Source organism: Salvelinus namaycush, chromosome 17 (genome assembly GCF_016432855.1).
Source record: "Salvelinus namaycush isolate Seneca chromosome 17, SaNama_1.0, whole genome shotgun sequence".
Lineage (NCBI taxonomy): Eukaryota > Metazoa > Chordata > Actinopteri > Salmoniformes > Salmonidae > Salvelinus > Salvelinus namaycush.
Genome location: NC_052323.1, coordinates 6,001,486 through 6,028,587, shown reverse-complemented (window position 1 = coordinate 6,028,587; position 27,102 = coordinate 6,001,486). Strand labels below are relative to the sequence as shown.

Below are 27,102 nucleotides of genomic sequence, written 5' to 3'. Positions count from 1 at the left end.
AAGCCTGTCCTGTAGATAGCCGTTTGGAGGGTAACCAAATGATGCCTCGGGTCATTGATCTACACAAAATACTCTATAATGTTAAATTGAAAAGAACGTCTGACAAATATTAACAAATGAAAAAATATTCAATTAGTAAAATATATTAAATGTAGACTGCGTCTGTCACCAGGCCTCGACGAGTCTCCACCTGGTGGCTTCTCTGCCACAATACATACCATTATCTTTTTGTAATACTCAGTGTTACACTGTACTGTACTTACTACATTAACCCTAACTCTTACCCCAACCCAATTGGAAATTACAATACTTGTTACATTGTACTTACATGAATAGTTACAGAGTATTACCAACACTGCAAACTGTTAACAGGGAATACACACACAAGACCCACAAACTATTTATTAACAAGTACACAAGTAATTTTTATTTATGCAAGCACATTTTTTCAATTGAAATCCTGCTACGTAAGTAATCTTTCTGTTGAAAGTACAAAAGACTAATTGTAGGATAAAGCCGAAAGCATTGTCAAGTCATTTACTGTAGAAGCGACGTTGGCACAAGAATCAGTTTAAGACATGGTTGATAGCTCATTACAAACTAAACAGAGACAACTCAAACAATACAGTCTAATATCAGTAGTATAATGCTGTTAGCGTGGGGGGGGTTTAGTACTGCACATAAAGGGTTGACACAGCAAGACAGGCAAAGTGTAAATAAAATGACTTTTGAGTTAATAATTCTATACCATTAATGCATGTCCATGCCACGAAAAACATCTAAATTCACAGTCTTTACCTAACATTACAGTTATCCAACTCTGAGTTGAACATCAATGCGCTTACACCTAGAGAGAGCACAGAAATGGTCAAATAAGTTCCCAAAACTAGCTCTTAGAAATACTGATTAAACAAATATTGCCAGGCAATGAAATGGTAGGCCACCTTCGGAGTCCTATGGCATAAGGATGTGTAAGCAAGACAATCACATTTTTGATGTCATAAACATAATAACTAACTGTGTGACACACACTTTTCTTACGTCTGATGAATCCACCAAATAGTGACATGTTACACCAACAACTTTTTTTAGCATCAAGATTTTTGTAAGACTGAGAGATCAGTAGTGGATTCAACCACAGTAACTTATTTTTATTATCTTATGAATTGTCCTGAATTTGTAGTGCTAAACATATAAGTATGCATTTATATCTCAATATATACAGCGCAGAATCTGCAAAAACTTGTTTTATACTAATATTTATAAAGTTAAACTTTATGAAATAAAAAAGAGGGTATGAGAACATATTTGCATGTGCTTGTGTGGCGTATGATTAATAAAGACATTCGAATCATTCCCAGTCCTTGGAACAGGGTTCTCCAACCCTGTTCCTGGAGAGCTACCCTCCTGTAGGTTTTTGTTCCAACCCCAGTTGTAACTAATCTGATGCAGCTGATCAACTAGTTAATTATTAAAATCAGGTGTGCTAGATTAAGGTTGGATTGAAAACCTACAGGATGTTAGCTCTCCAGGAGCAGGGTTGGAGAGCCCTGCGTTACAGTCGATACACAGCTTTAAATTCGCAAGATGCCTCAAATAGTAACAAAATTATTAATTGTTTATCATTTTGGGGGCTAATTTTTTCTTTGATATTGACCTAAGTGTTTCCTGTTTAACAGGCTTGGCACAGCTAGAAAATTATATTTTTTTTAAATAAAAATTTGGTAACACTATCGTGTAACCGGAGTAAAAAATAAAGAATATGTTAAAATATGATTCAAATTTCTTTCACTTCAAAGTTAATATTTAGATCCCTGGCAGTACTGGTATGTAAAGGCTTCAGGAGCTTTAAAAGTTCCCCTGTGTGATTGAAAATATTGAAGTCTTCAAAACTGATCACCCACCATTTACATAGTTCTTTAAAATGAGATCTAAATAGACACACAAACACGAGAAATGTGCTTGAAACCCTTTTAAGCCCCAACTGACCACCTCAAAAATGAAGAGAAATAAATAATACAAGGTGGAAAAATAATGACACTTGATCAAATCCAAATAAAAGTTCTCCAAAGTAAAAACGTATACGAAAAATACTGCTGCTAGCTACTTCTAATTCTACTACGTACGAAACTACCAAATACTATAAAAAACACAATAATACAGGTGATGATGATAATAATAATAATAATGCAGTCCATGAGAGTGATAATGGGGCTTGTCATCTGAAATGCTGTTTGGGGGGGTTGTATGAGGGTCCCCCGGACCACTTTGTCATATGATGCACCAGTGACATCAGAGGGGGCGAGGACCCCGGGCGCCACCCACCCCCCTCTTTAGGGGATGGTGGAGAGGAGGGGAGAGGGTGGCAGGGCCAGGCCTCCCGCTGGCCTTATGTGTAGGCGTTGAGACGCTCCTTGGAGCGGGTGGAGTGGATGTCGTGGAGCTCCTGCTCTTCTTTGGACTTGATGTCCTCATACTTCTGCATCCTGCACGCGTCCTTCACGTAGGCCCAGTTGGCCGAGAGCACCATCAGGTAGTGGATCTGAAACAGAGATAAGTCACCCATAAGTTAATTCAGGGAGAAAATAAAAAATGCAGAAAATTATTGGTCTTTCAATTCTCCACTGACATTGATTTGGGAAAGAAGAATGCCTTCCACGAAATGGAAGAAAGTGTACCCTATTTTCACCATGTACTTAATTGGAAAACACACTTTTTTGGGTCCATTTCTCTTTCAAATGTGGAAAAGTCTTCACAAATGAATATACCCCTCTAATCAAGCATGCTCTATCAGAAGAGAGATGTTCACATCATGACATCATCAGCAGAAATATAAAGTGCTATAATTGTGGCCCACGCCTTTTTTTCAAGCTGAAAAAAAGAGTTACAATAGGTCTTCTCGAGGCGAAAAACAATGTATTGATTATATATGTTCTTTTTTTGATGTACAATTGTGTAATTTCACTGACATGCCAGCAGGTGGCAGTACATTAGAAAAAATGGGCGGTATGCAGGGTTTCCGTGGCAGCAAAGGATCCTTTGAGACACTGCCATTGTGAATGTATTGTGCTTAAATGACTGTGGTTGTTACATTGCCACACCTTTCGAATTGAATCTTGGACATTATTAGCAGCCTGCTAATGGATTTAAATCTACACAAAGACCAACTGGTCTCTAAAGGATTCGAACAAAAGCTGCAGTCTGAGCTGTGAGGACTGGAATAGTGAAAACACTCTACATCCATTCCGTTTATCATCTCGTCTTAGTATTTTGTTTTATTAATCATTTAAATAATCATTAATCGGTGTCTGTATCTGTGTACCACCACTGTTTAATTTTGCCAGCAATTTGTTTAGTTAAATGTTGCGCTGCACTTTGCACCATCATCATTGACTAACGACCACATTCCCTTTCTTAGAAAATGGCTCCTCACAAATTACTGAGTGATGTTTTCACCAAGCTCTGGACCTTTCTTCTCCCAGTTTCCATGACAACGCTGTGACATGCCTTGCATCTCTGAGAGAGCGAAAAATCTTCTCTCTCTACTCCGCCAAATACTGCCTCACTAGCCACACCCACACGCATGTAGCAAAACATAGATTTTTACTGTAGCTATAGAAATCAACCCAGTTAACGCTTGTATTCGACCTATTATTGTCATATGTAAAATGGCCACGTCAAATCAAAACCTTGTACTTCCATTTGTAAGCCTAGTTCAATAAAACAGACATGTCTGATTCATATTTTCTCACATGAGGAACATGAGGTATAATCCATACAGCGGCTTGTACAGATATCAGCGGCTCATACAAATGGCATGGTCCATTAGATGTGATATTGCCTTCAAATGGATATGAATCAACGCTGTAATGTCAGAAAAGTCATTGGTTTTTGTGTCTCACCATAGCAATGACAGCTGCTCCAGCACCAGCCAGGGCACAAATGAACAGGTGGAATGTCATGTCCAGCTGTGTTAAAGACAAAGGAGAGGACTTGTTAGTCAGGCTTCCCCATTAAACTCACCTTTTACTTTGTGGTCAAATGAATTACTTGAAAAACAAAAGCCTTCGTGTAAATGGGAATGTTTTTAAATGCATGGTTATTCTGGCTTTCAAACATCAATATTTCAATATTACTTGAGATGTTTTACTACTTTGGAAGCAAGAATCACATATGGCATAAACAAACATATACTGTACTCACATGGTATGTCAATGTTTGTCAAGTGTTTTATTTGATATACCTCATTTGATTCACACATTTTGTAAAACTTCTCAGAACCAGCACATACAGTTTTCCCCTCCCCAATTGGCACAATACCTGAAATGAGAGGAGAAAAAAAGGCCACTTAGATATTTGCACCTGTTATTTCCACTGTGGCAAATACAAGACCGAAATCAAACTAAACCATGAACCTGTCCTTTACACATCATGCCTCTCCAAAGCTGTATTTCACCTTTACAACCCATTCATGTGCAACAGTAACAACACTTAGTAAAGCTGTCCATCAGTAGCTCACCCCATGGACAATACTGTATGTAGGAAAAACCCCAGAGAGAAGCATCAGACCAAGCTATATCCTGATTCTTTACCATACTGGCGTGGGTCCAAGCACAGAGTAGCCCCCTCCAGGATGGTGGTGTTTTGGCAAATGGTCCAGATGTTGAAGTACATGAAGACGGGGAGGGAGGTGAACGCTGTCACCCCGAGCCAAGCCAGCATGAAGATGTACGTCAGCATGATAAACTAAGACAGATAGAGGAGACTCGTTAGATTCCAGGTTGCAATTGCTATACCGTGCTTCAAAGAACGATTTAGGAATAACATTGACGTCCCACCAATTTCCTATCGGGATTTATTGAGACCGAGTCTGTATCGGTGTGTCCCAAACCTCTCCTCAGGTACTCCCCATTCCACTTATTTGATCTATTCCAGCACACCTAATTAAATTCATCATGGACTTGATGATTGGCCACTTGAAACAGGTGTACCAGTACTGGAATAGAAAGTGGAATGGATGGGGCTACTCAAAAGAAATTTGGGAAACATTATGCCCATTAACTTCTAAATTATGACAATAATTGTGATATATGGCAACAAAAAAAAGATTGGCCCCCTAAGGGCCATCGCATTACATACAGGTCATTCATATAAAACATAACGAGATACTCTTGAATGTCAATAAACCTTATCATTCAGTGATCAGTTATCCCTTACCCAAGCACTGACGCAACGTCCACAGGTGGTGATCTTAAAGTCTCCATACAGGTCCTTGATGGCTCCGCTGGTAAAGAAGCCCTCCACCATCAACAGAATGCCGTAGACAAAGAACGCTGAGGCGATGCCATAGATCACGTACTTGATTATGTCAATCCTAGGGGGAAAAAGGCAAATGTGTACTTTTTTATTTATACAGTAATTATACAAGTGACTTATTCTCCCCCACAATGAAATCGGGGAGGGGACAGTGGATCTGTTCTCCGTCCGTTAGTACATTAGTGCGGTCGTACATTCGTCACACGAGATATCTCAGACAGCACTGGACTGATTTTGACGAAACTTGGGTGAATGACCTGGGTGTCTTGCAATAGAGATTCGTAATCTACAAAATTTCACTGATTGGAAAAAGATGGGTGCTATAGTACTCAACTGAAATTCCAAAATTACACCGATTGGCCCAAGGGAGGGTGCTATAGTGATCAACGGAAATATCAAACTTTGAACAAGCATGTCTCCTGTCATGTTTGAGCTATTGTCATGGAAATAGGTTCATATACAATACCATTCAAAAGTTTGGACACACCTATTCATTCAAGGGTTTTCCTGTATTTGTACTATTTTCCACATTGTAGAAAAATAGTAAAAACATCAAAACTATGAAATAACACATATGGAATCAGTTAGTAACCCAAAAAGTGTCAAGCAAATCAAAAGATATTTTAGATTTTTCAAAGTAGCCACCTTTTGCCTTGATGACCACTTTGCACACTCTAGGCATTCTCTCAACCAGCTTCACCTGGAATGCTTTTCCAACAGTCTTGAAGGAGTTCCCATATATGTGACCCGTTTCAGGAAACTAAACGTATGTCACGGGTCACTACTTCACAGGAAAGACATTTTTTTTTTTTTATCAAAATATCTTTTTGGGCAGAAATGACTTCTTGAAACGTGAACTTTCATGTTTTTAAAAACAAACTTGTATGCCATCTGTAAATACGAATAAAATTGTTAAATTACAAGCCTAGTTGGTTAAAACACAGAAAAAGTTAGCAGCCTTCCCACTAGCCATGATTGGCTGAGATAAAGAGTGGACATGCTGAGCTGGACATGCCGAGAGATGAGTTTGGATTGGTCTGCCATATAGCACGCTTCTGTCAATTTGAGCTGGTCAGTATGTGTAATTACTCCTGTCTAACGCAGCTTTTTTTAATGTATCGTGTAGTTAAACTTAACAAAAGACTCCACTATGCAAGTATCCATTGCAATAGAATGTCACTGCAACAACTGTTTCAGAGCACTCTCGTCTGTGTGTGCCAGAGTGCAAAATAACGGATGAATTTATGTTGGAATGTACAGTACCAGTCAACAGTTTGCACACACCTACTCATTCACAGGTTTTTCTTTATTTTTACAATCTTCTACATAGTAGAATAATAGTGAAGAGATCAACACTATGAAATAACATGGAATCATGTAGGAACCAAAAAGGTGTTAAACAAATCAAAATATATTTTATATTTAAGATTCTTCCACCCTTTGCCTTGATGACAGCTTTGCACACTCTTGGCATTCTCTCAAACAGCATCACCTGGAATGCTTTTCCAACATTCTTGAAGGAGTTACCACATATGCTGAGCACTTGTTGGCTGCTTTTCCTTCACTCTGCGGTCCAACTCATCCCAAACCATCTCAATTGGGTTGAAGTCGGGTGATTGTGGAGAACAGGTCATCTGATGCAGCACTCCATCACTCTTCTTCTTGGTCAAATGGCCCTTGAGGATGACCAGTGAAATATTCCTGCTGGAGTGTGTGCTACGGGTGGGTGTTGCTATGGTGACCAGTGAGCTGAGATAAGGCGGGGCTTTACTTAGCAAAGAGTTATAGATGACCTGGAGCCAGTGGGTTTGGCGACAAATATGTAGTGAGGGCTGGCACACGAGAGCATACAGGTCGCAGTGGTGGGTAGTATATGGGGCTTTGGTGACAAAACGGATGGGACTGTGATAGACTACATCCAGTTTGCTGAGTAGAGTGTTGGAGGCTATTTTGTAAATGACATCGCCGAAATCAAGGATCGGTAGGATAGTCAGTTTTACAAGAGTATTATTGGCAGCATGAGTGAAGGAGGCTTTGTTGCGAAATAGGAAGCCGATTCTAGATTTAATTTTGGATTGGAGATGCTTAGTGTGAGTCTGGAAGGAGAGTTTACGGTCTAACCAGACACCCAGGTATTTGTAGTTGTCCACATATTCTAAGTCAAAACCGTCCAGAGTAGTGATGCTAGTCGGGCGGGCGGGTGCGGCAACAATCGGTTGAAGAGCATGCATTTAGTTTTACAAGCATTTAAAAGCAGTTGGAGGCCATGGAAGGAGTGTTGTATGGCATTGAAGCTCGTTTGGAGGCTTGAAATTAATTAAGGATCGGCATCCCATCAACGGGACAGTTGTAAATCATTCAGCGCGTTTTGTCAAGATCGCAGATTTTAGAGTAAGAACAAATGTCGGTTTATAGAACTGTCTTATATCGGCTGAAAGCTTAAATTCTTGTTAATGTAACTCTACTGTCCAATTTACAGTAGCTATTACTGCGCAAAAATGCCATGCTATTGTTTGAGGAGAGCTCCTAACAACAAAACTGTTTTTTCCCCACGATAGGTTTGATAAATTCACCTCTGAAGGTGAAATGTGTACTTACATTCTGAAATCTTGCTCTGATTTATCATCCAAAGTGTCACGTTCCTGACCTTATTTCCTTTATTTTGTCTTTGTTTAGTATGGTCAGGACGTGAGCTGGGTGGGCATTCTATGTTATGTGTTTCTATGTTTAGGTTCATTGTTAATTAGCCTGATATGGTTCTCAATCAGGGGCAGGTGTTTTACGTTTCCTCTGATTGAGAACCATATTAAGGTAGGCTGTTCACACTGTTTGTTTGTGGGTGATTGTTCCTGTGTTAGTGTTTATGCCACACGGGACTGTTTCGTTTGTGAGTTTGTTCGTGCGTTCTTCGTTGTCTGTAAGTTCTCATGTTCAGGTCTATTTACGTCGTTTATTGTTTTGTAGTTTGTTAAGAGTTTTTTTCGTGTTCGTCTTTCTTTAAATAAATCATTATGTCTTCATACCTCGCTGCATATTGGTCCGATCCTTGCTCCTCCTCAGACGAGGAGGAGAACGAACGTTACACAGAAAGTCCCAGAGATAACATGAAGTGTCGTTTGGTTAGATAAAATCATTTTTCATATCCTAAAAAGGTCCATATAGCATGCACTATCGATTTTGTATTTCCACTCGTTCAATTTGCAAAGAAAGGAATCTGTGAAAATCTCACCCTAAATGTTGTTTCAACGAGTCAAATCACATTCGTATCCATTCCTCAGAGATCCTAGAAGGTAACAAGACTTCACTATTTCATTAGGGGTGTAGTATATCTTATAGGGACCATATTTGTTCAGAGAGCGTCGCCTTCATGGCACACCGATGACGTGTGTGGCCATCTCTTGAACGACTGTATCTTTGTCAAATAAGCACCAATCGTGGTCAAACAAAGCTAGCTAGATAGCCAATGAGCTGGGCTTTATGGGAGTAAACTGTGTATATGTTGTAAAATGTAGTTTCTTACCTTGTATGACACCATGCCTTTTCATTTTGGACAAAAGTATAAGGATATTCAGGGTTATAAAGTTATGAAAACTGGTTGTTTTGCAAATTTTGAACTTATAATATGGCTACTACTACTTGGAAAGCTAAATCAAAGTCCAAGTATACAGATTTGATGACATACTTGCAGAGAAATGGAATATGAATGTGAATGTCTTAACGATTTCCCCAAATGTACCTGTGGACTTCACACTAAAAGTCTTGAGGATCAGTCATACTCCAGGTTATCAATTTGAAACTTTGCACATACACTGCTGCTATCTTGTGGACACTATCTGAATTGTAACCAGAGTGATGGCTATAACAGTCATCTTTCTCTTGCATTTCAAAGATGGTGGTAAAAAAAACACCAGTTGTTTTTTTCTTTGTATTTTCTTCTACCAGATCTATTGTGTTATATTCTCCTACATTCAATTCACATTTCCATAAACTTAGAAGTGTTTCCTTTCAAATGGTACCAAGAATATGCATATCCTTGCTTCAGGGCCTGAGCTACAGGCAGTTAGATTTGGGTATGTAATTTAGAAAAACATTTTAAAAAGGGGACTATCCCCAAGAAGTTTTTAACACAGTGTCCAAAGAAGGGCCAGATGTATACAGAATGGTGTCGTCTGCGTAGAGGTGGATCAGACAATCACCAGCAGCAAGAGCGGAATCATTGATATATACAGAGAAATGAGTCGGCCCGAGAACTGAACCCTGTGACACCCCCATTGAACCCTGTGGCACCCCCAGCTTTCAAATCTTTGGGGATCTCAGACGATACAAAAGAGAGGAGGAACAGGCTAGTAATAGGGGTTGCAACAATTTTGGCTGATAATTTTATAAAGAGAGATTCCAGATTGTCTAGCCCAGCTGATTTGTAGGGATCCAGATTTTGCAGCTCTTTCAGAACATCAGCTGTCTGGATTTGGGTGAAGGAGAAGCAGGGGGGGCTTGGGCAAGTTGCTGCAGGGGGTGCTGAGCTGTTGGCCGGGGTAGGGTTAGCCAGGTGGAAATACGGCCAGCCGTAGAAAAATGCTTATTGAAATGATCGATTATCGTAGATTTATCGGTGGTGACAGTGCAGTGGGCAGCTGGGAGGAGGTGCTCTTATTCTCCATGGACTTTACAGTGTCCCAAAACGTTTTGGAATTAATGCTACAGGATGCAAATTTCTGTTTGAAAAAGCTAGCCTTAGCTTTCCTAACTGACTGAGTATATTGGTTCCTGACTTCCCTGAAAAGTTGCATATCGCGGGGGCTATTCAATGCTAATGCAGAATGCCACAGGATGTTTTTGTGCTGGTCAAGGGCAGTCAAGTCTGGGGTGAACCAAGGGCTATATCTGTTCTTAGTTCTACATTTTTTGAATGGGGCATGCCTATTTAAGATGGCGAGGAAAGTACTTTTAAAGAGCAACCAGGCATCCTCTACTGACGGGATGAGGTCAATATCCTTCCAGGATACCCGGGCCAGGTCGTTTAGAAAGGCCTGTTCGCTGACTTGTTTTAGGGAGCGACAGTGCTGAGGGGTGGTCATTTGACCGCGGACCCATCACGCACGCAGGTAATGAGGCAGTGATTGCTGAGATCCTGGTTGAAGACAGCAGAGGTGTATTTAGAGGGCAAGTTGGTCAGGATGATATGATGTTTACAAATTTAGGGTTGTACCTGATAGGTTCCTTGATCATTTGTGTGAGATTGAGGGCATCTAGCTTAGATTGTAGGACGGGTGTTAAGCATATCCCAGTTTAGGTCACCTAACAGTAGAAACTCTGAAGATAGATGGGGGCAATCAATTCACATATGGTGTCCAGGGCACAGCTGGGGGCTGAAGGGGGTCTATGACATGCGGTAACGGGTGAGAGACTTGTTTCTGGAAAGGTGGATTTTTAAAAGTAGAATCTCGAATTGTTTCGGCACAGACATGGATAGTATGACAGAACTCTGCAGGCTATCTCTGCAGTAGATTGCAACTCTGCCCCCTTTGGCAGATCTATCTTGTCAGAAGATGTTATAGTTAGGGATGGAAATATCAGGATTTTTGGTGGCCTTTCTAAGCCATGATTCAGACACGGCTAGGACATCAGGGTTGGCGGAATGTGTGCTAAAGCAGTGAGAGAAAAAAAACTTAGGAAAGAGGCTTTTAATGTTAACATGCTTCATGCACCAAGGCTTTTACAGTTACAGAAGTCAACAAATGAGAGCGCCTGGGTTATGGGAGTGGTGCTGGGGGCAGAATAGAATCAAGGCATGATGTACAGGCAAGAGTATGGTAGGATGTGAGTACAGTGGATGTAAACCTAGGCATTGAGTGACGATGAGAGAAGTTTTGTCTCAAGAGGCACCAGTTAAGCCAGGTGAGATCACCGCATGTGTGGGGGGTGGAACAAAAGGGATATCTAAGGCATAATGGACAGCGCTAGGGGCTCTACAGTGAAATAAGGCAACAATCACTAACCAAAACAGCAATAGACAAGGCATATAGACATTAGGGAGAGGCATGTGTAGCCGAGTAATGATAGGGTCCAAAGAGTAGCACTAGATGAGTCAGGGAGCCAATTCCGTAGTCACTGCTTCGCTAGGCGAGCTGGAGACACGGTGATTCAGACAACTAGCAGGCCGGGGCTAGCAGATGGGCATCCGGCGACGTCGCAACGGAAGAGCATGCTGAAACCACCTCGGACGGTCCCGCGGCAGACCAGTCGTGTTGGATCGGCGGGCTCCATGTCGGCAGTAAAGGGTCCAGGCCAATTGGCAAAACAGGTGTTGTAGCCCAAGAATTGGCTGGTGGACCTCTTTGGCTAGCCTGGAGATGGGCCTAGCTCGAGGCTAGATCCAGGCTAACTGGTGCTTGCTTCAGGACAGAGACGTTAGCCAGGAGTAGCCACTTGGATAGCAGCTAGTTAGCTGCGATGGTCCGGTGTAAAGGTTCAGAGCTTGCGGTAGGAAGATGTGGTAGAGAAAAAGCAGTCCGAAATGCTCTGGGTTGATATTGCGCTGGCAGACTGGCAGGAATTGACCGGGTTGAGGCTGGCTGATGTCTGAGTTAACGTTGAGGACCGCTAGCAGTGGCTAACTGACTTGTAGCTAAACTCAGCAAAAAAAGAAACGTCCTCTCACTGTCAACCAGGCACTATTTTCAGCACACTTAACATGTGTATATATTTGTATGAACATAACAAGACTCAACAACTGAGACATTACCTGAACAAGTTCTACAGACATGTGACTAACAGAAATTGAATAATGTGTCCCTGAACAAGGGGGGGGGGGCAAAATCAAAAGTAACAGTCAGTATCTGGTGTGAACATCAGCTGCATTAAGTACTGCAGTGCATCTCTTCCTCATGGACTGCACCAGATTTGCCAGTTCTTGCTGTGAGATGTTACCCCACTCTTCCAACAAGGCACCTGCAAGTTCTCGGACATTTCTGAGGGGAATGGCCCTAGCCCTCACCCTCCGATCCAACAGGTCCCAGAAGTGATTGTGACTGCCCGTTCTGTGTGTGATTGAGATCCGGGCTCTTCGCTGGCCATGGCAGAACACTGACATTCCTGTCTTGCAGGAAATCACACACAGAACGGGCAGTATGGCTGGTGGCATTGTCATGCTGGAGGGTCATGTCAGGATGAGCCTGCAGGAAGGGTACCACATGAGGGAGGAGGATGTCTTCCCTGTAATGCACAGCGTTGAGATTGCCCGCAATGACAACAAGCTCAGTCCGATGATGCTGTGACGCACTGCCCCAGACCATGACGGACCCTCCACCTCCAAATCGATCCCGCTCCAGAGTACAGGCCTCGGTGTAACGCTCATTCCTTTGACGATAAACCAGAATCCGACCAACTCCCCTGGTGAAACAAAACCGCGACTCATCAGGGAAGAGCACTTTTTGCCAGTCCTGTCTGTTCCAGCGACGGTGGGTTTGTGCCCATAAGCAACGTTGTTGCCGGTGATGTCTGGTGAGGACCTGCCTTACAACAGGCCTACAAGCCCTCAGTCCAGCCTATTGCGGACAGTCTGAGCACTGATGGAGGGATTGTGCATTCCTGGTGTAACTCGGGCAGTTGTTGCCATCCTGTACCTGTCCCGCAGGTGTGATGTTCGGATGTACCAATCCTGTGCAGGTGTTGTTGCACGTGGTCTGCCACTGCGAGGACGATCAGCTGTCCGTCCTGTCTCTCTGTAGCGCTGTCTTAGGCGTTGCACAGTACGGACATTGCAATGTATTGCCCTCACCACACCTGCAGTCCTCATGCCTCTTTGCAGCATGCCTAAGGCACGTTCACGCAGATGAGCAGGGACCATGGGAATCTTTCTTTTGGTGTTTTTCAGATTCAGTAGAAAGGCCTCTTTAGTGTCCTAAGTTTTCATAACTGTGACCTTAATTGCCTACCGCCTGTAAACTGTTAGTGTCTTAACGACCGTTCCACGGGTGCATGTTGATTAATTGTTTGTGGTTCATTGAACAAGCATGGGAAACCCTTGCAATGAAGATCAGTGAAGTTATTTGGATTTTTACGAATTATCTTTGAAAGACAGGGTCCAGAAAAAGGATGTATAGTTAGCTGGCTAGCTTCTGATGGGGGTTCCGGTTCTAAAGTATAAAAATAGCAGATCCGTACCACATTGGGTGAGGCGAGTTGCAGGAGAGTATATTCAGTCCGTAGACGGAAAGTGACATTAAAATACATACATAAGAAATTAAAATATATATGAAGAAAACGATGTAAACACAATACAGGACGGGACAAGACAAATACACACGTCTGACTGTTACGCCATCTTGGAAGTTATCAATGTCATGATGTCACAGTCAATTCATTGAGATCAACCATTGTGTTACTATCAGTATAGTCTGGCAAGACTACTATTAGTACAAATGTCTGCCCGTAAAATCAAATCATTTTTTATATCAATGCATCTTCCTATCAAGCAGTATAGTCCATTCTCTAACATACCGCCCATAGTCAGCTATCAACTTAAAATTTCCAGCAAAGGGAAAAAATCAAAAAAATTTCTCTCTCTCTCATTAATCCATTAATCCACACAACATACATTGGAATAATTGTCACTAATTGGAACAAAGAAGGAGCGCTGCATCATTCGTGGGGGACATGTTTGTCGACTTGTTTGAGACAGTGTTCTTTTACCAGAATACAATGTTTGTTTTTTCTGCCCCGTCTGCAATTACTGTACATAGCAGCTGCTTGGTATAGGAGTAACTTTCAGTTGGTACACAGCAGTACATCTTGAATGTTTCCAGTGTAGCTCCCAGGTGTGTAGTCTACTCACATGGTGAACACGTCCAAGGAATCCACGGGTCCCCGGACCACCTCGAAGTAGTTCTGCAGGATGGTGACGGTCCCGGAGAGGGCCTCGTGCCCGCAGCCGCAGAACAGTGCCACCCCAGCGTACAGCAGGATGGTAGCGATGAGCGACGGGTACGGGATGCCACCCAGGCATTTGATGCAGCACTCCAGGCATCCTGAGCACACACAGAGGAGAGACAGAGAAGGTCAGACATCACTCATGAAAGATAAAAGGGAATTGTCACTATATGCAGTAAATCGCAGCCATGGGACAACAGAACGTTGGAGAAAAACATGATTGAGAGTATTTGTTGAGAGTGCTGGACAATAATCTTGAGAGGAATCAATCAGACTAACCTGGGGTCAGTTCAAGGCCTTTTTTTGACCACGACAACAACTAAAATGTTGTTATGATAGTTGGTAACCATAGTAGTAGTTACCATAATCAATATGGTAACTGTTTTTAAACATTAATATTATGTGGCTGGGTGGCACACTTCATGGGGTTTCGACACAGGAGATTCTTGCCACGCCCTGACCTTAGAGTTCCTTATTATTTTCTATGTTTGGTTAGGTCAGGGTGTGACTCGGGTGGGAAAGTCTATGTTTTCTATTTCTTTGTTTTTGGCCGTGTGTGTTTCCCAATCAGAGGCAGCTGTCTATCGTTGTCTCTGATTGTGGTTCATACATAAGTTGTCATTTTCCTTTTTGGTTTTGTGGGATCTTGTTTTTTTGTTTAGTGTTTCTGCCTGACAGAACCGTGTGCGTTTGTTATTTTGTTTGAGTGTTTTTGAATATTAAAATCATGAACACTTTCCACGCTGCGTCTTGGTCCACTCTTCATTCAACAAACTAGAGAGGTAACAATTCTTCACCTAAGAACAATGTGGTACAGTATGGTATCTTTATACACAGTGGTCATCCTCTACACATTGGTGAACTGCAGTCTAGGTCCAGAAATTGATATACAGCTTAGTATGAGGAATGAGATGAACTCAACTGAACACCTACTGAACCCAGCAAAGCCCTGGTGCAGTTGACCCTTTCAGCCTGAGCCCTAGGTAAAGTCTGACCTCTAGGCATTCAGGCCGTCCACTCTGTCTGGCCACACATCCCAGGGGATCAGGGGGAATAGTTAATAAGAGTTCTCCGTTCCTCAGTCTGTGTCTTTGTGTCTGTGAATGGAATGTAAGGATGTATTTGACTGGATTATTGTTTCATATTAGGAAAGCATCACACACCCATGGAAATGTTAATGCTTGTGTATGTATCTGGACAGTGAGTTAATCCTATGAGTAATGGCTGCTATGCCAACATACTCTACAAATACATTTTGTACATGCGTGGCTTTCTTTCAGGCTAATGCAATATGCATCAGGTTTGTCCCATTTCAATTTTATTAGTGAACCTCACTCTTTCCCGGTCAGATATTGAGTCAAATAGTATTTGCTCTCCTCCCACTGCACTCTGAAATATGCTCCCCAAATCAATGAACAGCGCTATTGAAATGCACAAATGTAATTTCACGCTCATACGACTGGAGAATTTCCTCCAGTGCATCTACATCGCTTGATGAATTCTTCCCCATTCATCCTTATTCAATCCCCGCTCACGTTTCCCATTCAAAAAGAAAAAGTCTATAAACCAAGCCGAGTCCATTTTTATTGTAATTCTCAAAGATACCAATCAATTACATCTCATCATAGCAGCCAGGCAGTCATTTACTCTATCACGCCTCGTGTTGATCTTCCCTTTCTCTGCGATGCGAACGCAATAGCCCTCTTCTTCCTCCCTCCTCCACACTCTGCTTATGTTTCTATACAGACTGTGAATGGAATACCAAGTAGTCTAGCTAGCTACCTCCGCCACAGCCTGCTAGGTTGGGGAGGGCTGAGAGTCTCAGACTGATCCTCATCCTAGGCTAGCCTATCTGCATCCTCGCAGTTGTAATCCAATGCCAGCCTGTATCGTCATGGCCGATTCACATCATTTCCCAGCTAGGACATCTCTATTTAAGGGCTCTCTTCACTTTCAGTGGGAATGGGTGACAATAAGAGTGTCAAGTGTGCCTAGCTGTAACAGAGACCTCTCTGTTGTATTGAGGGCATGCGACTTAATTGCCCATTGATGTTAATGACTCGTCATGTTCGTTAAAATGGTTTTATTAGGCTTATGCATTATTCAGGTGTGTCACCCATAATTGGAGGACACATTTATTTGAGCTGTATTTTAAAAGGGTAATCTGAAACTTTGTAATGCTTTACACTAAGTTGTGTCTATTTATCATTACAAACCATTAGTATGTTACAACACATGTAAACTACACAAGTTTAAAATAGGAACCTAAGGTAAACATGTATATATAAATGTTTGTCTTCTTTTCATAACTTATACATTTTTTGGCATAGCTTGGCTTCCACACTTCCATTGCAGAAACGTTGCAGGAATTGACATTAGTGTTGATGTATACGCCTGCCATTGGAATCAATAATGAAACACTGTGGCTGCTTATGACTGGACAGAGTTAATAGGCGGTGGTGGGATTTATGGATCACTAGCCACGACAAATACTGTTATAATATCCCTGGGACCTGAACAATGAAGACTAAAGCTACATGGGATAGTGTTGCCATGGCAACTGGGATGGATATGGGTTGATCACATCAAACTCTGTCTCGAGGGATAGGGAATTCATGATTGGCAGGCAATTGAGGTTACGGTATGCTTTGTCAGTATAAAGGCAATTAATTGATGGTATCATATAATGACAAGGATCGGTAGCAAATTCGCATTAGACCAATAGGCCGATAATATACAGTATGTCATCAATATATTGTATAAATAATTCCAACGACCGTATGTATCACCAAAAGATAATATGGCCATATTTTCATTACTCATTCAATATTTATAAGCGGAGATACCATATCTTGGCATTAACACAGATTTCCATGGCACTTTTGTCTTCTAACAAGTTTTCAATCTCAACAACTCTCCACTGGAAAACAACAGCTACTCCTCCCAACAGCTACTCCACAGTCTAATTTCACAGCATTACATTGATCTTGAGATTCCTGACTCAATCTTTGTGTGTTGATGCTATGCTAAGGAAAATGACAACTAGTGTGAATTGACTGAAAGAGCCAGTGGATGCTTTCTTCATAATTTAGCAAGGCAGCACAGGCACAGCACAGCGCCAGCCACTTCCATCCGTTATTCACGGCGGCTGCAATAGTGTTACATTACCTGGGATGAGAAAGATCCCTGTTGAATGAGCTACCACTGGGTGTTCCAATTGATCATGTTCACAGTGAAATATGATTGGGTGTGTTGTTGTTGGGTATCAACTGGCCAAGATCAGTTTAGGTGCACTGTAAAGCTACAGCGTTATACTGGTGCCAGAGTTGCCAGCTTAATGCTGTAATTTTGCTTTACAGCAAAGATGCTGTAATATTTTACAGTACTATTTTCCTTAGTAAAAACATATTACAGCATCCCTGCTGTAAATGTTTTGTGTATATGTTATGAAAGGGAGCATTCACTCTCTCTAGTGCGACGTATTTAGCAAGAAGACAAGGTTTGCTAGCCTACTGTAGGTACCAGTCTGTTTGTGCCATCATGCCACTTCTTGCTACTCCTTGTCATGCCAAAACTGAGAGCAGCTACAGTGTTGCTTGGAGACAAGTTAAATTAACTGTTACATCTGTTTTCACAGAATGGCCAAAGGTGGCTAATGGTTAACAATTACATATATTGTCTTTTATAGCCTACTTAACTCATTTTTATAAATCAAATCAAATTCTAATTTGTCACATGCCCCAAGTTCAACAGGTACAGTGAAATGCTTACTTGCAAGCCCCAACCAACAATGCAGTTAAAAGAAAATTAAAAAATACCTAAAAATATAAAATAAAATAATAAGAAATAAAAGTAACAAATAGTTAAAGAGCAGCAGTAAAATAACAACAGCGAGGCTAAATACAGGGGGTACCGGTACAGAGTCAATGTGCGGGGGCACCGGATAGTCAAGGAAATTGAGGTAATATGTACATGTAGATATAGTTATTAAAGTGACTATGCATACATAATAACAGAGAGTAGCAGCAGTGTTAAAGGGGGGGGGGGGGCATAGAAAATAGTTTGGGTAGCCATTTGATTACATGTTCAGGAGTCTTATGACTTGGGGGTAGAAGCTGTTAAGAAGCCTCTTGGACCTAGACTTGGCGCCCCGGTACCGCTTGCCATGCAGTAACAGAGAAAACAGTCTATGACTAGGGGGGCTGGAGTCTTTGACAATTTTTAGGGCATTCCTCTAACACCGCCTGGTATAGAGGTCCTGGATGGCAGGAAGCTTGGCCCCAGTGATGTACTGGGCTGTACGCACTACCCTCTGAAGTGCCTTGCGTACGGAGCCCAAGCAGTTGCCATACCAGCCAGTGATGCAACCAGTCAGGATGCTCTTGATGGTACAGCTGCATAACATTTGGACCATGATAGTTTGTTGGGGATGTGGACACCAAGGAACTTGAAGCTCTCAAACTGCTCCACTACAGCCCCGTCAATGAAAATGGGGGCGTGCTCGGTCCTCCTTTTCCTGTAGTCTACAATCAACTCCTTTGTCTTGATCACGTTGAGGGAGAGGTTGTTGTCCTGGCACCATACGGCCAGGTCTCTGACCTCCTCCCTATAGGCTGTCTCGCTGTTGTCGGTGATCAGGTCTACCACTGTTGTGTCATCGACAAACTTGATGATGGTGTTGGAGTCATGCCTGGCCGTGCAGAGTACAGAGTACGTGGGAGTACAGGAGGTGTGTTACAGCGTGCAGATGTGTTGTTACCTACCCTTACCACCTGGGTGCGGCCCGTCGAAGTCCAGGATCCAGTTGCAGAGGGAGGTGTTTAGTCCCAGAGTCCATAGCTTAGTGATGAGCTTTGAGGGCACTAGGGTGTTGAACGCTGAGCTGTAGTCAATGAATAACATTCTCACATAGGTGTTCCTTTTGCCCAGGTGGGAAAGGGCAGTGTGGAGTGCAATAGAGATTGCATCATCTGTGGATCTGTTGGGAAGTATGCAAATTGGAGTTGGTCTAGGGTTTCTGGGATAATGATGTTGTGAGCCATGACCAGCCTTTCAAAGCACTTCATGGCTACAGGCGTATTACATCTGGAGTCCTGGCAAAACTGCCATGTCATATTACAACAACAAAGAAGTTAATGCCAACAACAAACTTTTTTTGTCCCTCTGACATCAATGCATGCGGATAGAACAGCACCATATGTATGGGGAGAGTGGTGGTAATGAAACAACAAGGGTTTCTAGGAAACCATACACAAAATGTATAATTTTACCAAATATTTAGGAAGAGGTGAAGGAAGAAACCACATAGAGAAAGTTAGGTAAAAAAAACAAGATTTTCAACAAAGTCAAATTAATTTGTGTTAAAGGTTGCTTGATGCTTGTATCTAAACCAAAGTAGATACTTTTAAGATTGTTCTATACATCAGTTGGGGGCTCAATGATCTTTGATATGAGGTCCAAACCTAGCATGAAAGTGCATCCTTGTGTGGGATAATATAATCAAAATGATTGCCTTGAGTTGAGTTGAGCCAATGGTTGAGACAATGGAAAGCTGAGACAAAAAGTTTTCTTCCCAGGCATAATGCAAGGCGTCGCTGGGATAGGAGGTAACATCAGGCCTGGCCTATGTTAAAAGTGTAAGAAAATGTATAAAGTGTTTGTTAGGCGTTAAGCCTGTGTTAAAAGATGCTTAATTAAAGAGCGACTGCCCCTAAAAAAACAACTAATCCCTTTGAAAACAGCCTATGTGGCATCGATATGAGTCAAAAACATGTATTCTAGTGTCAAAATTGGCTACAAAGTGTAAATAGGATAATTTTGGTCATAAAGTCAGTCTCGTCTTAAACAAAGTTTGGAACAGTGCGTCCAAATGAGTAATTGAAGGTTGGGTTTGGATTATAATTATCTCAACAAATCATGCCCCTTTTTGCCAAGCTCCACATGCAAATCACCCCCACGCCCACTTTGCTTCCCTTCGTTGAATGGGGATCTGTTTCATCACCCCCAACCAACGCGTTCAAAGGACCACTGCCGTTTGAGACTGAAAAGCCCTATATGGATTGAACATGCAATGTATGCTTCCAGCAGGATGCACAGCCAACAACTATGGTTGGAACCTGTCATGATGCGGAATAGATGGTTGGAGTTTGTTGGTCCCCAGTGGTGGTGAGTATACCAGCAGCTAGACCATAGACTGCTGGTTATGTATTTGGTAATCTTATACACCTGTCAGCAACGGGTGTAGCTGAAATAGCCAAATTCACTAATTAGAAGGGGTGTCCACATACTTTTGTATATATAATGTATTGTTTTACGAATTCTGCCAGTAACAGTAATGGCAACATTGCCATTTAAAGTAAATTTGACCACATCATATGGCAAAGTTGTTTCCTACTAATTATTTGCCTACTTTAGCAATGTCATCATATTTCCATGCCACTGTAACTTAGTGTAATTTAGACTGAACAGTCACCAGCATCCGAGGTGCAATCAATGTCTATGGCACAAATAAATATTGGATGCAGCTATGGTGGTACTAGCTAACTCATGTCTGACTACTGTACAACAGTGTACTAACTAGCAGCAACAAACTCAAACCAACCCAGGGCCATAGCAAAACATGTCACAGTTGGTTGCATACTGTAACGTATTCACTGGCCTGAATCTAATTCAATCTGGAGCCAGTCAGTCTACATCTGGCATTATGGTCAGATTTGCCAATTGGAGGGTGAGGGAGAGCTTTATCTGTCTCTGTGTGTGGAGAAATGGTGGTCTAAAGTTTTTTTTCCTCTGCTTGCACATGTGACATGCTGGTAGAAATGAGGTAAAACGGATTTAAGTTTGCCTGCATTAAAGTCCCTGGCCACAAGGAGCGCCGCTTCTGGATGAGCATTTTCTTGTTTGCTTATGGCCTTATTCATCTCGTTGAGTGCGGTCTTCGTGCCAGCATCGGTTTGTGGTGGTAAATAGATGGCTACGAATAATATAGATGAGAACTAATGTCCCATTGGTAGGACAGTCTTAATCGTAAATCGTCCAGTTTGTTTTCCAATGATTGTACGTTGGTCAATAATATGGAGGGTGGTGGTGGTTTACCTACTCGTTGGCAAATTCTTACAAGGCACCCCTTTTTCTCCTTTTCTTCACGCGGGTGACTGGGATTTGGGCCTTGTCTTGACAAAGCAGTATATCCTTCGCGTCGGACTCATTAAAGAAAAAATCTTTGTCCAGTTTGTGGTGAGTAATCGCTGTTCTGATGTCCAGAACCTCTTTTCGGTCATAAGAGACAGTAACAGCAACATTATGTACAAGATTAGTTACAAACAATGCGAAAAAACAAACCAAATAGCACAGTTGGTTAGGAGCCCATAAAAAATATGGGACACCACACAGGAAGGTATGACCACTCTGACATGTTTCCAAGGTAGCCCTATTACCACAGGACGAAATGCCGATAGCCATTGTATCGGCTGGGAATGACAATGAAAGATGAAATGTGCACATTGTTATATTAGCAGAACACTGCTTCTATAGTATTATATAAAGGTTGTTTATTCTACATGGACCTGTTACTACATTTGACAGTTATCAAAACACTTAGATTAGAATATCTACATAAATTCAGCAATTGCGTTCTTCTCACATTACACTGTAGGCTACTGACCTATTCAAAGCTTCCTTTGGCATCTCACCATACACCTGCCTGTAGTTATTGAACTCAACTTGCAGGAGGTTTGTTTGTCTGCAGGCAAGGTTCTGACAGATGGGTGTGTCTTGGTGGTGGAAAGCACACACCCAAGAAACACCCACATCAAACCACACCCCCAAGCCAAACCGCTCCGAATGTATAATTACTTAGGTGTTGCCAGCTGTGGGTATGTGGGCAGGATTAAAATGAACTCAACCCAAGGAACACTGTTACGGTACCTTCAATTCCGTGACATACAGTACCAGTCAAAAGTTTGGACACACCTACACATTCAAGGGTTTTTCTTTATTTGACTATTTTACACATTGTAGAATAATAGCGAAGACATCAAAACTCTGAAATAACACATATGGATTCACGTAGTAACCAAAAAAGGGTTAAACAAATCATAAAATATTTTATAGTAGCCACCCTTTGCCTTGACAGCTTTGCACACTCTTGGCATTCTCTCAACCAGCTTCACCTGGAATGCTTTTCCAACAGTCTTGAAGGAGTTCCGACATATGCTGAGCACTTGTTGGCTGCTTTTCCTTCACTCGGCGGTCCAACTCATCCCAAAAGATCTCAATTGGGTTATGGTTGGGTGATTTTTGAGGCCAGGTCATCTGATGCAGCACTCCATCACTCTCCTTCTTGGACAAATAGCCCTTACACAGCCTGGAGGTGTATTGGGTCATTGTTCTTTTGAAAAACAAATGATAGTCCCACTAAGCGCAAACCAGGTGGGATGGCGTATCGCTGCAAAATGCTGTGGTAGCCATGCTGGTTAAGTGTGCCTTGAATTCTAAATAAATCCGTGTCACCAGCAAAGCACCATCACACCTTCTCCTCCATGCTTCACGGTGGGAACCACACATGCGGAGGTCATCAGTTCACCCACTCTGCATCTCACAAGACACGGCGGTTGGAACCAAATATCTCAAATTGACAGATCAAAGGACAGATTTCCACCGGTCTAATGTCCATTGCTCATTTTTCTTGGCCCAAGCAAGTCTCATTTTCTTATTGGTGTCCTTTAGTAGTGGTTTCTTTGAAGCAATTCGACCATGAAGGCCTGATTCATGCAGTCTCCTCTGAACAGTTGATGTTGAGATGTGTCTGTTACTTGAATTCTGTGAAGCATTTATTTGGGCTGCAATTTCTGAGGCTGGTAACTAATGAACTTATCCTCTGCAGTAGAGGTAACTCTGGGTCTTCCTTTCCTGTGGCGGTCCTCATGAGAGCCAGTTTCATCATTGCGCTTGATGATTTTTGCGACTGCACTTGAAGAAACTTTCAAAGTTCTTGAAATTTTCCACATTGACTGACCTTCATGTCTAAAAGTGATGATTGACTGTAATTTCTCTTTGCTTTTTTGATCTGTTCTTGCCATAATATGGACTTTTTTTACCAAATAGGGCTATCTTCTATATATCCCCCTACCTTGTCACAACACAACTGATTGGCTCAAACGCATTAAGAAGGAAATAATTTCCACAAATTAACTTTTAACACATGTTACACATGTTAATTGAAATGCATTACAGGTGACTACCTCAAGAAGCTAGTTGAGAGAATACCAAGAGTGTGCAAAGCTGTCATCATGGCAAAGGGTGGCTACTTTGAAGAATCTGAAATATACAATAAATGTCGTTTTGTATAACACCTTTTTAGTTACTACATGATTCAATGTGTGCTATTTCATAGTTTTGATGTCTTCACTATTATTCTACAATGTAGAAAATAGTAAAAATAAAGAAAAAACCTTAAATGAGTAGGTGTGTCCAAATGTTTGACTGGTACTGTATATATATTTTTTCTAACTTCTCGCAAATCTCAGTTTTGGAAGAGACTGACTTTATGACCAAAAGTATCCTATTTACGCTTTGTAGTACATTTTCACTATAGAATAAATGTTTCTGACTCATATCGATGACACAAAGGTCATGTTCAAAACAAGAAGTTTCTTTTTAGGGACAGTGTGAGATTCTGGTAGACTTCCAGTCATTGTGCTTATGCTAGTTAGCATTGGCTCGCAAAACTACCAACAACTTCCTTCAAACTGCACGTACAGACATAAAAAATGGTATCCATGAGTTCATCTGAGTCATCTGCTTAATTGCCAGAATCTTGCACTATCCCTTTAAATGATGATCATACTATGCTCTTGAACTTTATTTGTATGAAACCTTCAACTTAGGACACCATTAAATATAAAATGAACTTACATCAAAACATGGCTACATGTGGATAAGCTTTAAGCTACAAATAAATGCTGAATCAAGAGACAGGCTCCACCTTCAATTGACCCTTCACTATGCCCCGTCCCAGAATTTGGAGCAACCAATCGCAATGTTCTGGTGGATAGCAACTGGCATCAAGTCCAACTCCTCGATCAAGCTCAGCTTGGTTGATGCCAATGAGGGCAATGGCAAAAACAGAGTTTATCAAATGACAAATTGTTTAAATTGGCTAAATAATTTAACAGTGCACCAAGGGTACTTGCAACTGTGATTCCTGAAATGCAAGGCCTGTTGGAGTATTTGTTAATCTGAAATTGCTTGGTTGCTGGTTAGCTAGATCTCAGTCTCATTGGCCACCATTGAAAGTGTTTCTAATGCTAGAACGCCAGATAGTTAGTTAATATGATTTGTTTACTCCAATTGAATGTTAGCTAGCTAAGTTAGCTAAACTTCGCAAAAAAAGAAATGTCCTCTCACTTTCAACTGCGTTTATTTTCACCAAACTTAACATGTGTAAATATTTGTATGAACATAAGATTCAAAAACTGAGACATAAACTGAACAAGTTCCACAGACATGTGACTAACAGAAATGGAATGTGTCCCTGAACAAAGGGTGGGCAAAAGTAACAGTCAGTTTCTGGTGTGGCCACCAGCTGCATTAAGTACTGCAGTGCATCTCCTCCTCATGGACTGCACCAGATTTGCCAGTTCTTGCTGTGAGATGTCACCCCACTCTTCTACCAAGGCACCTGCAAGTTCCCAGACTTTTCTGGAGGGATGGCCCTCACCCTCTGATCCAACAGGTCCCAGACGTGTTCAATGGGATTGAGATCTGGGCTCTTCGCTGGCCATGGCAGAACACTGACATTCCTGTCTTGCAGGAAATCACGCACAGAACAAGTAGTATGGCTGGTGGCATTGTCATGCTGGAGGGTCATGTCAGGATGAGCCTGCAGGAAGGGTACCACATGAGGGAGGAGGATGTCTTCCCTGTAATGCACAGCGTTGAGATTGCCTGCAATGACAACAAGATCAGTCCGATGATGCTGTGACGCACTGCCCCAGACCAAGACGGACCCTCCACCTCCAAATCGATCCCGCTCCAGAGTACAGGCCTCGGTGTAACGCTCATTCCTTTGACGATAAATGCGAATCCGACCATCACCCCTGGTGAGACAAAACCGCGACTCGTCAGTGAAGAGCACTTTTTGTCAGTCCTGTCTGTTCCAGCGACGGTGGGTTTGTGCCCATAGGCAACGTTGTTGCCGGCGATGTCTGGTGAGGACCTGCCTTACAACAGGCCTACAAGCCCTCAGTCCAGCTTCTCTCAGCCTATTGCCGACAGTCTGAGCACTGATGGAGGGATTGTGTGTTCCTGGTGTAATTAGGGCAGTTGTTGTAGCCATCCTGTACCTGTCCCGCAGGTGTGATGTTCGGATATACCGATCCTGTGCAGGTGTTGTTACTCGTGGTCTGCCACTGCGAGGACGATCAGCTGTCCGTCCTGTCTGCCTGTAGCGCTGTCTTAGGCGTCTCACAGTACGAACATTGCAATTTATTGCCCTGGCCACATCTGCAGTCCTCATGCCTCCTTGCAGCATGCCTAGGGCACGTTCACGCAGATGAACAGGGACCATGGGCATCTTTCTTTTGGTGTTTTTCAGATTCAGTAGAAAGGCCTCTTTAGTGTCCTAAGATTTCATAACTGTGACCTTAATTGCCTACCGTCTGTAAGCTGTTAGTGTCTTAACGACCGTTCCACAGGTGCATGTTTAATTTTTTGTGGTTCATTGAACAAGCATGGGAAACCGTGTTTAAACCCTTTACAATGAAGATCTGTGAAATTATATGGATTTTTACGAATTATCCTTGAAAGACAGGGTCCTGAAAAAAAGGGTTTCTTGTTTTGCTGAGTTTATATTATGAATAGAACTCTCATCTGCTGTCGACATCAGAATACGATTTGAGAGCAAGTTAGCTCCAAGTGGTTAATAGCTTTGACTGTATGCTTACAGTGCAATTGTAATAACAGTCCACCACAACATACCCAAGAATCTTCTGATTAGCAAGGGGTAGTCTGTTTAATTTCACTGTGTAATACAACCACAATTTGAGATCATTGAAGAGGGGTTTTCTCTTGTAGTTTGAATGAGGAATTGGGTTTCAGAGGGAAATGTTGTCTGATGTTGCAACAGTAACCAAGGGGGGCGGGCTTAGAGAAGGATCAATTGTCCCCCACAGAAAAAGCCCCTCTTCAAAAATGTAAGCCTGTAATTTGGCCGTGACTAGTCTCTCCAGTCCAATCAACAGAAGGCGTCTCGCTCTAATACAAAGAGAAAGGACAACCCCCTCCCATGCCCCCTCCCCATTCCCACCTCTCTCCCATCTGTCTGCACCATGTCCGACAGGCAAAAGGGGTACACAGACACACACAAATGCACATAAGCACACAAACGTGCACGCATGCACAAACCCTCAGAAACCCATGACTCATATAAATGGTTGAGGTTGCCATCATATAATGGTCACCTCTCATAAAACATTGATGATGCAAAGTTTGATGATGAAGAGGTGAGGAGACAGAGAGAAGGAAAGAGAATACATGAGAGAAAGCAAATGAGTGCGGTTGGAGTGGCTTGTGGTGTACGTAAGGTACATTTGCACATTTATTTTTCACTAGATCTGGAAGCCTGGAGACTTACACTAAGCAGTGGTATGGTTGGATGTTTTAGTCTGTGAATGTCGGAAGAGTTCGTGTCTTGACGCTCGCTTTCCCTATACCGTTCGTTCGGCCTCTTCCCCTGCCTGGAGCAAGCAGGTTTTCAGAGCTCTCCACACCCCTTATTACTCTGCACATGTTTAATCAACCAGTATGGTTACCATGTCAACCACGGTGCAAAATCTGAGAATAGACAGGGTACTT

At 42.2% G+C, this 27,102-nt stretch overlaps 1 protein-coding gene across 1 annotated transcript in view; it reads right to left on the bottom strand.

The window, feature by feature from the left end:
* Positions 1-398: 398 nt before the first annotated feature.
* LOC120061985 (neuronal membrane glycoprotein M6-a) overlaps positions 399-27,102 on the bottom strand; it is a 35,425-nt gene continuing 8,721 nt past the window's right edge. The window contains exons 2-7 of the mRNA XM_039011771.1: positions 14,153-14,345; positions 5,218-5,374; positions 4,593-4,746; positions 4,244-4,320; positions 3,903-3,968; positions 399-2,542 (exon numbers count right to left, since the gene is read on the bottom strand). Coding sequence (XP_038867699.1) covers positions 2,390-2,542; positions 3,903-3,968; positions 4,244-4,320; positions 4,593-4,746; positions 5,218-5,374; positions 14,153-14,345 — 800 coding nt within the window. The 3' untranslated portion in view covers positions 399-2,389. The remainder of the gene's footprint in view (positions 2,543-3,902; positions 3,969-4,243; positions 4,321-4,592; positions 4,747-5,217; positions 5,375-14,152; positions 14,346-27,102) is intronic.